This window comes from Diospyros lotus, chromosome 15, assembly GCF_014633365.1.
Source record: "Diospyros lotus cultivar Yz01 chromosome 15, ASM1463336v1, whole genome shotgun sequence".
NCBI lineage: Eukaryota > Viridiplantae > Streptophyta > Magnoliopsida > Ericales > Ebenaceae > Diospyros > Diospyros lotus.
The window spans coordinates 28,737,683-28,755,488 of record NC_068352.1 but is presented as its reverse complement, the minus strand read 5'-3'; the positions used below and the strand labels follow the sequence as shown (position 1 = coordinate 28,755,488).

General features: G+C 34.4%; 2 protein-coding genes across 3 annotated transcripts; both read left to right on the top strand.

The window, feature by feature from the left end:
- The first annotated feature begins 170 nt into the window (after nt 1-170).
- On the top strand, nt 171-6,582 carry LOC127791851 (ribonuclease 3-like protein 3). 2 transcript variants are annotated; one of them, XM_052321986.1, is made up of 4 exons: nt 171-334; nt 1,371-1,789; nt 5,123-5,269; nt 6,031-6,582. In XM_052321986.1, exons 1-4 carry the CDS (start codon nt 259-261, stop codon nt 6,310-6,312), a joined length of 924 nt encoding a protein of 307 aa, XP_052177946.1. In that variant the 5' UTR covers nt 171-258; the 3' UTR covers nt 6,313-6,582. The 2 variants fall into 2 exon arrangements, with proteins under 2 accessions (XP_052177946.1, XP_052177947.1); XM_052321987.1 differs by lacking the exon at nt 171-334 and adding an exon at nt 352-469.
- Nucleotides 6,583-12,820: 6,238 nt separating this feature from the next.
- On the top strand, nt 12,821-17,626 carry LOC127792567 (uncharacterized). The gene is made up of 3 exons (XM_052323100.1): nt 12,821-13,197; nt 15,321-16,619; nt 17,131-17,626. The coding sequence occupies exons 1-3, from the start codon at nt 13,015-13,017 to the stop codon at nt 17,356-17,358; spliced, it is 1,710 nt and encodes a 569-aa protein (XP_052179060.1). The 5' UTR covers nt 12,821-13,014; the 3' UTR covers nt 17,359-17,626.
- Nucleotides 17,627-17,806: the final 180 nt, after the last annotated feature.

Genomic DNA, 17,806 nt, shown 5'->3' with positions numbered 1-17,806 from the left:
AACACAAAAATTTAAAATACTTTTTATATATTTTTTTTCGACCTATATCAAACACTAGTTAAAAGATTATTTATAAAATAAAATAAAATAATAAAATAGCTACAATTTAGAAAAAAGAAAATGAAGGAAAGGAAATAAACGTCACATATCAGAGTTAGTTTATGTTCATAGTCGTTTTATTTTTTTGTATTTCGATTTCATAGTCGTCTTTCTTTTCTTGGTCCGAAACCAAGAGACTTGCAGAGCACCTGGGCTAAAATGGCAGGGTCATCTTGGATGAGGTCACTCGTAATTCGACCAATCAAAGCCCTCGCCGGACGCCTCCGCGACTACGGTTAGTCTCGTGCCTACCTTTTCTCCAAACTTTCCGCTCTTTGTTTGTTTCTTGATTTTATGTGTCTGTGTATAGATCTTCTTGTATCTTTGACATTTGAACTGTTTCTGGCGAATTCGATTTCGAGCCTTTCCGGTTTTACACTAAACTTTACTCTCTTTGTTTGTTTCTTGATTTTGTGTGTCTGTGTCTAGATCTTCTTGTATCCTCGACATTTTAACTGTTTTTGGCGAATTCGTTTTCGAGCCTTTCCGGTTGTACGCTAATCTTTACTGGTGTTGATTTGCAGTTTTCTGTTTTCTAATTGAGCAAATGGAATTAGGATTTACGGATGCAGAACAAATGCAAAGGAAATTGAAAGGATTCAACCTAAATTACTCTCTCACAGACTTAGTCACCCGGTTGGTTCAAAAAAATGGGGAGAAAATACGCATGTATTTTGTCAAAATGGTATATTTAAAAAAAAAAAAAAACTTTTATAATTCTTAGTTATTCATGGACTGAAGAGCAAGTTTCACGGTTGTTAGCATTCCTTCATGAACTTTGTTGATGAATCCTGGATGCATGTGAAAAAACTAGCTGGGTCTGTCTCATTTCCATGTCCAACCTTAAAGATTGGTTTAATAACCTTGATAGGTTTTTACTGTAGTTTTACTGAGACACTGCCAAACCTCTAGTTGTGCGGTAGGCAATAGAGTGTAGCTGTGCTAAATTTCTAGTAGTTTCTAAACCACTCCTTACATGAGGTGGCTTTTTCAAATCTGAACTGGACTTATTCTTTCTTACTCAACACTGTATGTGCATGCATATTTTTGAACTTTTTCTCCACTGGGAGGTGATCAGTACTTTTAATAGAATTGCACAAGAATTTCAGTGTTCAAAGTTTGGATCCCAATCACTCATACGTATTAATATTGTAGTTGTTGTGTTTTTGGCAGATATGAGCATGTACAGAAATAATCATATGGAAACATTGAGAAATCTATTATTGCCCTAAATGCACAACTTATAGGAAAAGGTTCATGTTGTTTTACAGGCTTTGCTTGGGATGGTCTACTAAAGGCAAGGGAAGTAGAGGAACATTCAAATGAGTTGTTGAATGAGATCTATTTACAAGAAGAGAACAATATGAGGATGAAATCATTTCCGAGTCTCGAAGAAGTGGAACAGATCATAGGGTATAATTTTAACGATCGAGACTTATTAGAGGAGGCCTTTACACATCCTACCTACAAAGGGAGCTGTTTTTCGTACCGGCGACTTGAGTATGTGGGTGACTCAGTGTTGAATCTTTTGATCACAAAAGAGCAATTTTTCTTGTATCCAGATTTTTCCCCAGGGTTGCTGTCTCCTCTTCGTGCTGCCAATGTGGATACAGAGAAGCTTGCACGTGTTGCTGTCCAACATAAGTTGCATAGGTATCTACGGCATAGACATCCTGTGCTTATCAATCAAGTAAGGGACAGAGATTTGTTCATTCACAAGTTCTAGAGCCAATTTTTTATTCATTTGTTATAGGCACATAAAATTATGCAAATAACCATTTTTTTCATATGGATGCGTATAAATTGGAGCTATCCAACTTCTGTTTTGTTTGATGTTTTTGAGGAAACATGATGGAGAGGTTGTCAAGACATCTAATCTTCTTAGATTGAAGCTATCCTCTTTGTAAGTGTAGGCTCATTGAGTTGTTGGGTTTCATTTAATATGCTGGTGTAATTTATCACTGCAGAATGTAGCTGCCTTTTGCCAATGTTTATTTCCTAAACTGAAGAGTCGAACTTCTAGCACCAAATTTCTGGATAAAGTTATAAATTTTTCTCTTTTATAATTTCAAGATAAATACATGTCTAGAAATGACAAAACTGCCTTCCGATGAGCATATTTAGCATTAGAGAACCAGAAGTTAATTCTATGTTGGGTTAATTCTCAGACTTGAGTTGATGGTAACTATGCATTATTGAGCACATTTGTTAAGCACCCAACTATGAGAAGATAAGGCCATAGTGTCATGAACCTAAGTTTATCCTAGGGTTTTAGGAGGAAATTTGGAAGAAATTGAGGGAGATAGAATTAGAATTGGAGGGAGAAATCAGAAGAAATAACGGGGAAATGCAGACATAACAGAGAGAGAGAGAATCAGACGGAAACGAGAGAGAGATCAGAGAAGTTGAGAGAGAAACAGATTTCGATTATTGTTCAACTATCTCTAATCCTCTAGGTTTTAGCCTATTTATAGGCTTTCAGTTATTAGAACAACTGAAAGGTGCAACAGCTACAATACAGCAAGGTACAACCTACTACAATACATCTAATACATAATTACTAATATATATATCCTTGGGGTGGTGACAATTCCTCTTCCTTGAGAGATTTCTTGTCCCCAATAAATTATAGCAACAATCACTGTTTTCTTCATCCAATTCCTGCCTTCACAGTCTGGTTATCCTTCTTCTCTTTTTTCCTTTATTTCCTTCTCCTTCTAAGCCTTTTCCTCTTTCTCTTACGTTCTTTTCCTTTTGCTTTTCCTGCAAATATAAAATGTAGACCTCAAAGATCTCCATGCCAAGGCTCTCTTCTCCATTTGATTTGTAAATTCCAGTAATTTCCATGACCGTTATACAGAAATTATGCACTGTCGCAATAAGAATTCCAGCAGCAACTTTCTCTGCCATCATCTTCAAAACCATATGACAGTCTTCTGTTCCGTCCGCTTCAATTGTTCCTTCTCTGCCAAAACCAGTATCAGAAACTGGTCTACACCATTTGAATGACAGCAAGACTGTCATATTGTTCAAGATCAAAAACATTCAAAACAGCAGACAGATATTCTTCTGCTGGAATTATCTTAACCTGTTTGATGCCTGCTTTAACTCAAGCTATGGACTCCTCAGCCTTCTCCAGAGCCACAGACAAAGGAACAATATTCTTAGGACCTTCATCTGTGATTTCTGTGATCTTCATGCAGTCATTACGCCTTTCTTCAGTCTCCAGCTTCTTTTTCTGGTCCAGGTACTCGTTAAATGCCTGTTTATGTTCACCAAAAGTTCTTAAAGTATCATACCTCTTGTCATTGATGATTGCTCACATTGTCTGCTGCCATGTTCAACTGGACTCAACCTTTACAGACTCCAACAGTGCTTTAAAAGCATCTGTTGCTTCCTGCTTGCTAGCGTGCACCAAAGGTTCATTTTCAACAAATTTCTCCTCCAATGGTGTCACAGTTGAACCAATATAAGATTATTCTGGTCCGAATTGCTCAATCCGAACTTCTTTATCTGTCTGTGGAGCATCAAAAACTTGATCCGGGCTAGAATAGACGTCACAGGTATTCCTCTCATCAGCTGCATGAAAGCTCTCTGCATCACAACTCTCATCTCCGACCTGATTTGTAGCCGACATATCAATTGAATCAATGTTTTGTTCCAATGCTACTGCATCAGCTTCCTGCAAACTGGAAGCATTAGGTTGGATTTCAGTGCCTACTCACATTGATTCTACAGTGGGATTTGAAAGAAATTCCACTGGTAAACTGATCTGAAATCTCTGTGAAATCAAAATCATTAAATTGTCAATTTTGTCCAGCTTTTGATTGATTTTAGCAAAACCTTCCTTGAGTATTTTCTCTAATAACTGTACACTTTCACGAAGCCCTTCGGCCATCTCCACAGTTCAATTCCTTTAAAAATCACCTCTGAAACAGCTTATTGATAGTCACCTCTTGTTCAGCTTCCAAGGACCGCCTCTGAAATTGCTTCTAGGAGTCACCTAAATCTGATTCAGGATGGCCTCCACAGTTCAATTCCTTTAAAAATCACCTCTGAAACAGCTTCTTGATAGTCTCCTCTTGTTCAGCTTCCAAGGACCGCCTCTGAAATTGCTTCTAGGAGTCACCTAAATCTGAATTAGCCTCCTGAATCAATTGATCTGATCTGCCTTCAAATTCTAATCAAAATTAACTGCTAAGTGATATATCTGAATCAGGCTCCTGAATCACCTAAGTCGCAATGCAGTAGCCGAGGACCGCCGGTTCTGCTCAGTTACAATCTGTCTTTGATCCCTTCAAAATTGGATCAGAAACAACTGCTAGTAATCGCCTATCAACAGCCAAGACTAATTGTTATGTCCTGAGATTTCTTCTATTGGCTGTTGTAGCTAAGAGAATTCACCGGAATCACAGCCAGAAATTGCTTGACTCTGCTTTGCCTTCAAAATCTGGACCTTAATCAACTGCTAAAAATTCCCAGATTCTCAGCCAATAATTGTTGGCTCTGATACCATTTGTCATGAACCTAGGTTTAACCTAGGGTTTTAGGAGGAAATTTGGAAGAAATCGAGGGAGATAGAATCAGAATTGGAGGAGAGAGAAATCAGAAGAAATAAGGGGGAAATGCAAACAGAACAGAGAAAGAGAGAGAATCAGAGGGAAACAAGAGACAGATCAGAGAAGTTGAGAGAGACAGATTTCAGTTATTGTTCAACTGTCTCTAATCCTCTAGATTTTAGCCTATTTATAGGCTTTCTAGGCTTTCAGTTATTAGAACAACTGAAATGTACAACAGCTACAAAACAGCAGGGTACAACCTACCACGATACATCTAATACATAATTACTAATATATCCTTGTATATTCATGGGGTCATGACACATACAAAGAGATTATTGGCTAGTTAAAATTTTTGTTGCCAACCCCACCTAGTGAGATTAAAGGCTTGATATGTTGTTGTTAACCACCGAATGTATTCAATTTTGAACAATATGGGACCTAAATTTATTGTGCCTTTGCAGATTCAAGAATTCATTGCTGTTCTTCCACGGCATCCTTTGCATTCTAATGGACTGATCAATGCTCCAAAGTTTCTTGCTGATATTGTTGAATCCACAATAGGGGCCACATTCGTTGACAGTAATTCTTCAATTGACACCACTTGGAAGGTCTGCCCCTTGAACATCTTGTGTAGTCTTTTTCTGGATAATTTTTAGAATCATTATTCCAGAGGCATACATGTCAGTGCCCTTTATAATTGATTATAACTCGTAATTGCTACTAACTAATGGAAAAACACTTGGTAATGGCGTTATGCTTTTGGAATACGAGGATTGTTGCGCATGGCATGCCTTTTCCAAAACAAACCTTTAATTTCTTTTTGGGAGAATTGACAACAACCATAAAAGAGAAAAGGTGTAAGCAAATAGACCAGAGGGAGAGATAGTTGAAGTCATCATTCTAAGTTTACACAGTTTCTAAATTATCATTGGATCCCAGTTTCCTGGACACTTGAGTTTACAAAGGTTTTGAATTGTTACTGGATCCTAATTTTCTCGACTCTTCCTGCATGTTGGGCCACTATTTTGGCTTGCTTTGGTAGCCTCTTACCATGACTATGAATAGTGAAAACTATAGTGGATAAGGTATTGAATTTGTTATTTGTATGGCATCGGGGCAGAACACGGATAGTTTTGTACTGATTTTCTTCTAGTATGGAACGGATTTGACAACTTTGCTTCTAACAGTTATTGATGCTTACTGCTACTTTTCTCTACCTTGAACCATGAATGCAGCACGCTTCTCCTCCTATGGAGCACATTTTTGCCTTTCTAAAATGTACCATTTTTTTCTTTTTTGAGTTTGTTTATACATCATCGCCTTCAAACTGGTATGACATTGAACGAAGTCAGATCATACTTTATGATAGGTAGCTAAAGGCCTGTTGCAGCCGCTTATTACTCCAGAATTGCTTGGAGCGCATCCTGTAAAGAAGCTTTACGAGACATGCCAGAAGAACGGCCTGAAGGTTCGAGTAGTTGATCGATGGTTGAAAGAAGGCGCCTACGAAATCATCGTGGGCAATAGACTGAAGGGAAGAGGCAGCTGCCGCAGCAAGAAGGAAATCGCTCTAAACAGAGCGGCGAATAACGCATACGAGGAATTGGTGAGAGAACTGGGGTTAAAAGACAGTGTCGGTGGTTATGGCTGACGGCTTATGCAATGCAGGAACCGGATCAACATATTTGCTGTATGCAGATCACCATCTTCGAATCTGACTCTCAAGAGACCAATGATCTCGCAAGAGATGGATTGGACACGTCCCCATATTGACAATGAAGGACATTGAAGGTCTTCTAGAAGATAAAACCGTAGATGGAAATGTCTAACAAGTTAATGTAAGTTGCAATAATATTGTATGACATACATAATATACAATTAATCATAAAACTCATATAAATTATATAATACTTTAATTGAATGCGCACTTGAATCCATAACAAATTATACCGTAATGAGAAATATTAACTGAAGACGAAATGTCGAAATCTGATTTTTCTCCTTTAATTTCAACCGTAATGATGGAATAATACAACTGTAATTGTCTTTGATTGTGTTGGGTAGGGAGAGAATCAAACCCCTTATTTATAATAATAGAAGTAGTCTTTTATCAAGATTCTTAAGAGTTATCATCATTATCTTGTAAATCAAATAAAATTTAAGTAATCGTTATCTTATTAAATCTATTAATTTATCTTATCATATTAACATAATTATATCTTATATAAGACTTGATTATTTCATCAAATAAATATTATAATATCTGTTGAGATATTTATATTAATTATCATGTGGGTCATAAAATAATTCTTACAATTAAAATTTAGGTAACTCATTTAGGATAAATGTTTGATATATTGTCGTCGGTGTATTTTGTTTTGGTTTCGACTTTATTGTGTTCAATTTTCATTTTTCTGTTAACAAAATAAACAGTGAATATGTTGTTCCTTTTGAAAATGAGTTTCAATGTAGTGACAGAGTTTATATCAGATTTATTATACTTTGAAGATCAAGTTCAAGTCTTGACACATCAACTCTATACTCTCAATTCCTCTTTTTTGTGTTTTAAGAATGACAGAAACTTGAAGAACATCGATGTTTTCACTTAATCTTATAAAATTAGTTTAGAAAATTAGAGAAACAGTGGCTTGAGATATAAGTATATTTATGCAACTTAAGTGATTATTTTTGTGAGTAGCTTAGAGTTGGTAGTACAATTATTAATATTTGATGACCAAATTTAGCATGATCTTTAGGATAATCATTTTATCTAAATATGTTTAGAGGGTAACGTTAATGATAATTTTTCTTGACAGATGTATATTTCTTTTGATGTCAGAAGAATTATACACTTATATATTTGTATATTTTTATTAGTTCTTTAGATCTTTTAGTATAATTTTTGGTTGAGACTCGGGAGACCACCTAACCTAAAGTTGTAGGTGCTTTTAGTAATTCTCAATAAAAATTTTATTTACAAAAAAAAATCAAAGAAAGTGAAAGTATGGATGTTCTCTATTGTTTGTATTTCTCTAAACTTATGGAATTAAAAATAAAAATTGTATTAGTTCACAAACTGACCTATTCTCTCTCTTTTTACTAAACATGTTTTCAATAATTTCAAATAAGAAGACAGACAATACAAACAAAAAAAAAACCACATCTTTTTCAAGCAAAATCTATAGAAAATGAAAGGGAAACTGCCAAGAAAGTTGTCTGATTTTAAGGGTTTTTTTGGAGAGATTTTGCTTATTTATGTTAAAATAATTTAAGTTTTTGAATGTTTTAATATAATTATAGAATACTCGTCACAATATTTGAATTAGATTTTTAGTCATATAAATATTATATTTTATAATATAATTTTATATATCTCCAGCTAATTTCCCCTCTTCATTGCTTTTTTTTAGTTTTATGTTCACGCATCATTGATATTTTTATAAACAATGATATATGAATCCTTTGAAAAAAATTTAAAATATAGGGTTTAAGATTTAAGTTTTATTTATTTATTGCTTTTTAGCCTTTGCATCAAGGATAAAATGGGCAAAAAGAACTTTCACTCTCCCCAACTTGGTAGATAAGTGTTTTAAGTAGGATTATAATCAAGTCGAGCTTTGCTAAGCTCAAGTGAGGTGAGGCTCGATAAGTAACTGTGTGGGCTCAAACTCGTCTCGTCAAAAAGTTCAGCAAGGGCTCGAAGTTGCAGGCGAAGTGATCGCAAATGGAAAATGAGTTGATGTTGTAGGCTACTAGCAATTGGAGAAGGCCACGAATCGATAAGAGGTCACACATTACTTGGTCGAAGAAAAGGGACAACAAACTGTGTCAATCATCACACAACTAGTGAGAAAGAAGAGAAGTTGTCATCGTCAATGGTCTTAGGTTGAAAGAAGAAAAAAAAGAAACATGCGAATGTTGTCTACTACACCTACTGAAGAAAGAAGAATAAGAGATGGAGATAGAAGAATAAGAGATGGAGATGAGAGGAAAACAAAAGAAAGAAAATAGGTTTCTTGGGGACCACCCCCACTAAATCAATCATCTATATTTCTATATATATAGATATCATGATGATATGTGATGATATGTACATGTAATTATGTTAAATGATATATTTAAAAATATGTATCTAATATATATATTATACATATATTATTTAATTATAAAATAAAATATTTATAAATGAACGTATTTTCATGAATTAATCACAAATTTTTAATAAAGATTGATCGTGAGCCTCTAATCGAGATAGTTTTCAAAATTAAACTCAAGTTCTGTTTATTTATCTTAATGAACGAGTTCAAATGAATTTTTATCAAATCGAATACTAAGTCATTCACAAATAACTCGATTTATTTGTGATCTTAATTTTAAGGATAAAAATGAAAAATTGCATATCATATATGATAAATAAAATATATATTATAAATGATACGCGCGGGCGTGGTAATATATCATGCAATGCAACACATAGAAGGTAGACTTCAGTGAATTGGGCCTTGAGGGACCGTAACAGCATTGCGGCCCGTAGGCTGGAAGAACAGCCCAGATCCTTCGAGAAGCGTAAGCGATAAGCCAGCGTTGGATGGAACGGCGCAGAATTTAGGGGATTGCACAGTGAATAATTTAGGAGTCGAGTATAATCGAATTCAATGGATCAAAAATTATTAATCAAAACTAAATTGAATCAAGATATATAATCAAATCAAATCAATCGAATCATTTAAATTAATTAAATTTTAAATTATTACAATCGAACTGAAATTCTTATTAAAAAAAATTGAAGTGACCCTAATAACCAAACTAAACCTAATAAAAGAGGGTTAGATCGTCGGTTTGATTCGTTTTTTGATTAATAATATTAAAAAAAATTAAATTAAATAATTAAAATTTAAAAAAAAATAATCAAACCGAATGGCTACTAATAAAAATTGAACCAAAGTGACAAATTCAATGAATGCAGTTAAATTAGTCTTACTCTCCCCTATCGTAGATAGTGAAAGCAGCTACTGTGAATAGCAATAGGCAAAAGTTCATCAATTCGCAGCAAACAATCAAATGGTGTATAATAATTCATGCTAAAATTTATTAAATTCTCTTAAAATTTTTAATTTGGGATATCTAAACACTATATCTGAATTTCAAATTTTAAAAGTTAAAAATTATTTTACTAAATTGAAGATTAATTTATTTTTGTGATTTAAAGGCCAAATGGATTTTGCTTAGATTATGGATTGATTAGTTTTTGTAATTTTTTTGAAAATAAATTAAGGTTTTGTTTGGTTTTAAAGATTGATTAGACTTAATGGTTATAATTTTTTTTTACATGTTTTCTTTATTTTTCCTTTCAAATCATCAATTGGCATCGCTTCCTCCATTTAAGAGTAAGTTTCGTAATTAAGGAAAACTCAACCTGATATCCGGTTTAATATAATGGTGCAATTTCTCTTTCATCATTAATTAATTTTGTTAAATATTTTAAAATGATAAAACAACTTTATATTTTAATATTTTTTTATTTACATTCCTCTCGTTCTTCTCAAATCATTTATTTGTTTATTTTTTTCTTCAAATAACTGACAATAACGGTAATGATAAGTCTCTATCTTTTTTTTTTTTTTTTTATTTCTTAGATTCCATCTCTCTATTTTCTAAAATTAATGGATCCTAAATCTAGGTTCCATCAAATCTTCTTTCTCATATTGTTATTTATTTATCAAATGCTAGATTTTTTTATTTATTTTTTTTTTACAATTTTACCAAACTTCAAGGCATTTTTGTTACATTTATTTTATTTTTGGCATGTAAAATATAATTTATTGTCAAAAAATATTATTAAAGAAAGTTATCGGTCAAAAATAAATCTATGAAAATATTAAACATTATAAATTATATACCTTAAAAGGATTTAGTTTCATTTTTAAAATAAAACGAAAACTTTGAAACATATTATTTGATAAAAATTAAATACAACATTCATTATTTACAAATTTATTTATTTTATTCAGTAAGCAATCACATGTTTATGTAATGATTGGGTAACACTAATTATTGTTCCCTGACACTATGTGGTGTAATTATGTTAACGAGTTAATACCCTAACTTAGTACTATATACAATTATGTTTATTAAATATGGGCCTGCTATGTTACTCACTGGCGGGCAACATAGCATGGCTCCAAGTGCATGGGTCCGCGCCCCCCTTACTGGCAAGCACTTGTTATGTTGTTCGTCAGTGGACAACATAACATGCCTCTTATTAAATATACCCAACCCATTCTTCATTCAATTTTTTTTTTCTTTTTGCTTTAGTCCATACCCAGCCCCTTGAGAAAAATTTTAAAGATTCATATTTATTTTAAAAGGGATCAAATTTATCAAATACCTCCCTAACACAAACAAGATTAATGTAATCAGAGGAATGAAAGAAGTTTTATTTTTATGGGAATTTATACTCTTCACGAAGCAACTAATTGTGTCTTATATATATATATATATATAGAAGATAAATGTTATACAAAAATATTATTTGGACATTTCAGTTTGACATTATTATTGACGTTTTATATTAATATATTATATATTTATATTGATAGAACACATAATATAAAACGATATTATAAAGTGACACATCTAATATTAAACTAGACTAGTCTAATTGCATCTTTTAATATTATGTTCACCAATGATGTCACTCTCTATTGTGTTGTGTAAACTATTAATTGTTTAGTTTGGATCATTACTCATGAATTTTAAAGCTTTATATATATTAAAAATATTATTTAAATATTTAATTATGATATTTTTAATAATCTTTGTGTATCGATGTGTTGTACAAGTGCCAAGGTTGAATATTTTAATAAAAATTTTAGATTGCGTTCTCTTTACTTTTTTTCAAGTTATTTTTAGTTTTCGATTTTTTAAAATAATGAAAATGCGTTCTGTTTGCTGTTTTTAAAAATGTATTTTTGAAAACAAAAAAAAAATATAAAGAAAACTCAAAATAATAAAAGTTATTTTGAGTGTTTTTATTCAAAACAAACTCAAAACTCAAAACACATTTATTTATTTATTTATTTATATTTTATTATTATAATGAAAAAAATATTACAAAATTCATTAATTTTAAAATGTATATATTTTTAATAATATATTAACATTAAATATTTTTAATTTACTGAATAAAATATTATTAAAAAATTATTTTCAAAATTTCAAAGAGAATGTGTTTTCTAATTTTCTGTTTTAAGAAATAGATTTTTAAAATAACAAATAGAATACGTTTTTAATTTTTTTAAAATAGATTATTAAAATTTAAAATAAATTTAAAATTTAAAACTAAAAATTAAAAAATAAAGAGAACAGAGACTTAATATTTTAAAGAAAGAAAGGATAAATTTTGAAAAATTACAGCAAAAATTGGATAAATTACAAACAAATTGAACCAAACCGATTTAATTTCATTAGAGGAAATGATCAAAATTAATTGAAAGTTAAGAAACTTTACAAAAACTTTTAAGATATCTCAATGAGTGCAATTTAAGTACTCACTGAAAGAATGACACATGTCATATTCATGGAAATAAATAAGTAATTTTAAATAAAGGTTCATCTGATAATACTCGACAGCTACAATTTATTTTATATTTTTTATGTAAAGTTTTAATCAAATTAAATTTTGATATTGTGATAAAATTATTGGCAATTTAGTTGTTATCTAAATCGTAAGTTTAAATATTGTTTATAAAATTATTTTTTTATTTTTTGAACAAAAATATTTTAAAAAACATTTATTAACAAAACTTTATAAAGAAGGTATTAACTTATATAATAATATAGATATAATTTAATATCTAATTCAATGGGTTGATATACATCTAATCTAATAGATTGGTCGAATTTGATCCATAAAATCAAATTTACATGAAATTAGTGGATTGGGTTTCATTGATCAAATTTCTTAGTAAATTATGTAACGCTCCAATGTCCAAAAGTAGATTTTGAGTTTCAATTTTATATTTAATCATGATTGAGTTAGTTTGAGTTTAAATTTAAGGAATTGGGCCTGAGGGCCCATAATAACAGCAATACAGCCCGTGGGTTGAAGAAGAGCCCAGAACATTCGAGAAGGGAAAAACCGCGTCCGATTGAACAGTTGAAATCCGGAAAGGCGACGTCCGAAGGTTCATATTCATAACCCAAGCAAACGATTATCGGAACGCATCAAATTGCAGAAACTACGCCTAATCGGATCAAATCCTCTTTCGATTGGATACGTTAATTGCACACCAGCAAAAACTCTAGATAAACAGATATACGCAGAGATCGTTTAGAGAGAGGAAAGGAAGTGATGGATTTCGAGCTGAGAAGAGCGAGAGAGAAGCTGGAGGGGGAACAGAAGGAGAGGAAGGAGAGGGCCAGATTGAAGCAGCAAAGGGAGAGGAAAGCCAGAGAAGAGGCCGCTAAGCAACGCGACGCCATTGAAGCCGCCCAGCGATCTCGCAGGCTCGATGCCGCCGAAGCGCAACTCAAGGTCCGATTATTTCGCTTCCCTCCTGTCTCTTGAACTTTTCCATCGACTGAGTAGCAAGTAATGATCCGTGCTTAGTTTTGATCTAATTCAGTCGACTATTGCGGATTTCTTAGGGAAAAAGAAAACCCTTATTTTTTTAAATTAAGGATTTGGCATGTGATGTAATATGTCATAACCTCGTTCTATTCTCGATGCATCTACGTGTGATTCTGAATGTCTTGTTTTCCATTTCGGGTTGTGGCATGGAAAGTAAAATTATTGGGAGGATGGATTCCTTATGTTTTTAGTTGTGAGTGGGTCTGAAAATTTAATTTGATTTGGATAATCAATTAAACATATCAACCCAAACCCGATAATGTGATTGAAATTACTTGCCAATAGACGAAGTAAGCCAAAGGTGTGTCTTTGATAGAGGGCCAAGGCAGGCAATCACGCATGTAAGAATTTCTGATGAAGTCTTGTGCAAGGTAATGTAGCATTTCACAAGTTTTGGGAGGGCCAATTTAACATTCCGTATTGAGTAATCGGAATGACCGGAACAACTTACCCTTATAGGCTTACGTGAACTTCCCATGGGGTCACCCATTCTTGAGTTTTCCTATCTCAAACACGCTTAATCCCGGAATTTTTTGCCTACATTCAGTCCAAATGATATTCAGCTGGTGTTGTTTCCTTTCTTACTTATCCTCGATTATACTATCCTTCTTTGGGCTCTCGATATATTACATTCTCCCCCCCTTGAGCACATGACGTCCTCGTCATGCGACCTTACAACTGGTTCTAGCTCTCCTTTTTGGGAGCTGCCATCCTATAAGTCTGCTAGAAGCCGCTCCTTATACAGCCCTTAGAGCCCTGGCGCCACTCCCCTCCCTCATTGGATCGCCTTCACCAAGGGTCCCAGCTCTCCCATTTAGGGGCTGCCATCCTAGAAGTCTATCATAAATCGCTCCTTGTACAGACCTTAGAGCCTCGGCGCTACTCCCTGCCCTTATTGGACTGCCTTCACCAAGGTTCGGCTTTGATACCATTTGTAACATCTTATATCGAGCGATAGAAAAGATCAAAACAACTTACCCTGATAGGCCTACATGAACTTCCCAGGGAGTCACCCATTCTTGAACTTTCCCAGCTCAAGCATGCTTAACACCGGAGTTCTTTGCCTACATTTAGCCCAAAAGGTATCCTCGATATATACTACCATTCTCTGGGCTCTCGGGGTATTACAGCCAACATACTGTTTTCAATAATCATAAATACACTATAATATGGAGTCTCAGCGGGAACTTTGTTTGGGGGTGTGGGCCCCAATCTGCCATCGATCTGTTACTTCTTATAGGTGAAATTGCAATAACTGATCTAAAAAAAAATGTTTGGCTAAATTGTTGTTGGGTGATGACTGATGAATCATGTTGCTGTTAAGATTTAAGGTAAATTACCCTGCCTGGGAGTATTCTAATGTTCAAATGGTTTAAATTGAGAAAAATCTTAATGAATTAGTTCCTTTATGATAAAAGAGATTTCCAATACTGTTGATAGAATCTTCCATGCAAAATGCGATTCTAAGAAAGGGTTAAAATTGCAACAGAGGGGTGCATCTGGGACCTGCATTCACTTATGGACTAGTGATTTAGAAACTTTTCCCATTTCATATTCTGTGGCATTTAAAAGATCAAGTTTTAGATGTCTTCAAGAATCGGATATAGATCTCAAGATGTTTGATTTCAAACTCAGCATTGCTTGTCTATGTTGGAATCTTCTTCTTCTTTTCTTTTCGCGTGGGGGGTTGTTTGGACTTTGGATTGGTGTTGATACTTGCATAAACTGTATGTCATCTGCAAAGAGTTGAACGTTGAGTTGGAATTTGAACTGTCAACTGGCTAAAGGTGCCACCACAAAGGGAGGGTGGACAAATTGTTTCAAAAATGGTAGTGCACATTTTTGGTTTCAATTATTACATTCTCTATTTTTTGGAGGTGAAACAATTTTGTGTATCTATGATTCAATGCTGCTCTTTCTTTTTTCACCATTTTCCCTTGGCTTATTCCTCCATGTCTTGGATCATTGACTCTTTGGTTGGGCTTGACTGTGAGTTCTTTTTTCCATATGCTTTTTACATTGTACAGGCTGATCAGCAAATGGAGGAAAGTTTACTTGCTGGAAGAGGAGTGATGTTTTATCGTGTCTTGGAAGCCGTGCCTTACCAGGGGATTGGAGATAAAATTAAATTGCCTCCATCATGCTTCACTGAGTTGTCTGAACAAGGTGCTTTTGACAAAGGACCCCTGCATTTCCGGTTGTCAGTTATTGATCAAGCGGCTGCTTCAGATGGTAAGGATGATGGAAAAAATCATAGAACAACACATGCTGGTGTCCTTGAATTCACTGCCGAGGAAGGTTCTGTTGGACTTCCTTCTCATGTGTGGAATAACTTATTCCATTCTGATGCTCTGACAACTTCATTGATTGAAGTTCATTATGTTTGGCTTCCGAAAGGAACTTATGCAAAACTTAAACCAGATGAACTGGGCTTTTCAGATATACCCAATCACAAGGCTGTACTTGAAACAAGCCTTCGCCAGCATGCAACTCTTTCACAGCATGATGTGCTTAAAGTCAACTATGGTACACTGACATACCATTTACGTGTTCTCGAGTTAAAGCCATCTTCAAGTGTATCAGTCTTAGAAACAGATATAGAAGTGGATATTGTGGGTCCTGATTCTGCTTCAGAGGGAAATAATCAACATGTCCTGAAACCACTTGTATTTGGAATCTCAGAATCTGGAACCGTTGAGGAAGGGAACTATGTGTATTACAAGTTCTCAATAGATGAAGAAACATGGAGGATGATTTCCTCTGGGGATGCCAACATTGAAGTAAAGATAGAATCAGGCACAGATGGTGGGGATACTGATCTTTACATCGCTCGACATCCTCTCTTGTTCCCATCCCAACACCAGCATGGATGGTCTTCCCATGATGTGGGTTCAAAGTCTTTGATCCTTGGTTCCAAGGACCAGAACTTGGGAACAGGTACTTACAGCATTGGTATATATGGTTTCAAGGGGACAACAAAGTACTGGATAACAGTATCTATTCAAGATAACCATGACCGTAAGGTGGGTCAACATGCTGTTTCTTCTTCATCAGCTATGGAAATGGATACTGTTGAGTGCAGGAATTGCAGGCGTTATATCCCTGCTCGGACTATAGCCCTGCATGAGGCATATTGTAGCAGACATAATGTTGCGTGTCAGCATGCTGGTTGTGGGGTTGTTCTCAGGGTTGAAGAGGCCAAAAATCATATTCACTGTGACAGATGTGGGCAAGCTTTCCAGCAAGGAGAGATTGAGAAGCACATGAAGGTTTTTCATGAGCCACTTCACTGCCCCTGTGGAGCTGTACTTGAGAAGGAAAAAATGGTAAATGACGTTCTTCCTGCTTTTGGATTTATACTCAATTTGAATTCTTATTTTCTGGTAACTACTAAACTATATGCTCTCTAACCATTATTATCAGAATGGGTTCTTGGCCATCAATCTGTGAGCTGACTCATTGGTTGCAAAATGGCTATTACTCTTTTTTTAGGAATGAAAAATGTTATTTTAAATTTTTATAGATTTTCAAAAATGTCAGTTTTCATGAATCCGATTTGCAAGATTTTCAATCAAGGGGCATTAATTTCAGTCTTTATGGCTAGATTTTGAGATGATGTACAGGAGTAAGTACATGAACTAACAGCAGATTTGACTTTAGCTCCTTTGCCAAGCATTATAAGCTTGTAACACCAATTGCTAAAGTTGCCAATGGTTATTGAAGAGAAACTTAAGTAATATGGCAAAGACATGATTTGCAAAATGAAATTCTCAAACTCAATAGCATGGTGTATACTTGTTCTTACGGTTGCCTCACTTTTTCTCTCTTGTTGATCAGGTGCAACACCAGAACTCAGATTGTCCGTTGCGCCTAATCACATGCAGGTTTTGTGGAGATACGGTTCCAGCTGGAACTACTGCTGCAGATGTACGAGATCGATTGAGAGGGCTGTCAGAGCACGAGAGTCTCTGTGGGTCCAGAACTGCCCCATGCGATTCGTGCGGCCGATCAGTTATGCTCAAGGACATGGACATTCACCAAATTGCTGTTCATCAGAAGAACTAACCCAGAATTTGCTTCTCTTTCCCTTCATTGTGAATGAGTATGCCACTTCTCTACAAAGATTCTTCGCTGCGATCTACTGCTGGAGATGCCATCAGTACTGCTTCTGTTGCATGTAGGGCTATCCCATTGTACCTGTAGGTTGTATCATTTCATTGATGTAGTGCATATTGTCCTGGAACTTGTATCCAATGAATTCACCTTCTTGTTGCAATCAAGTAAATAACTCCTTGAAGAAATACTCTTATTTATGTATGAGGTTGTTTTCTCATCTCTAGAGGTGTTGTCCAGATTTCTGTGACATGAAAACTGCTCAAACTTCAGGGGTATATTGTTATTCCTCTTGACTTTGAGCTGTCCAATTGCTGACATGCCACGAACTTTATTGTTTGGATCTTATTGTTATATATTCACACGCCTATGGAACTAACTGAAAAGACCTGTCAAGATT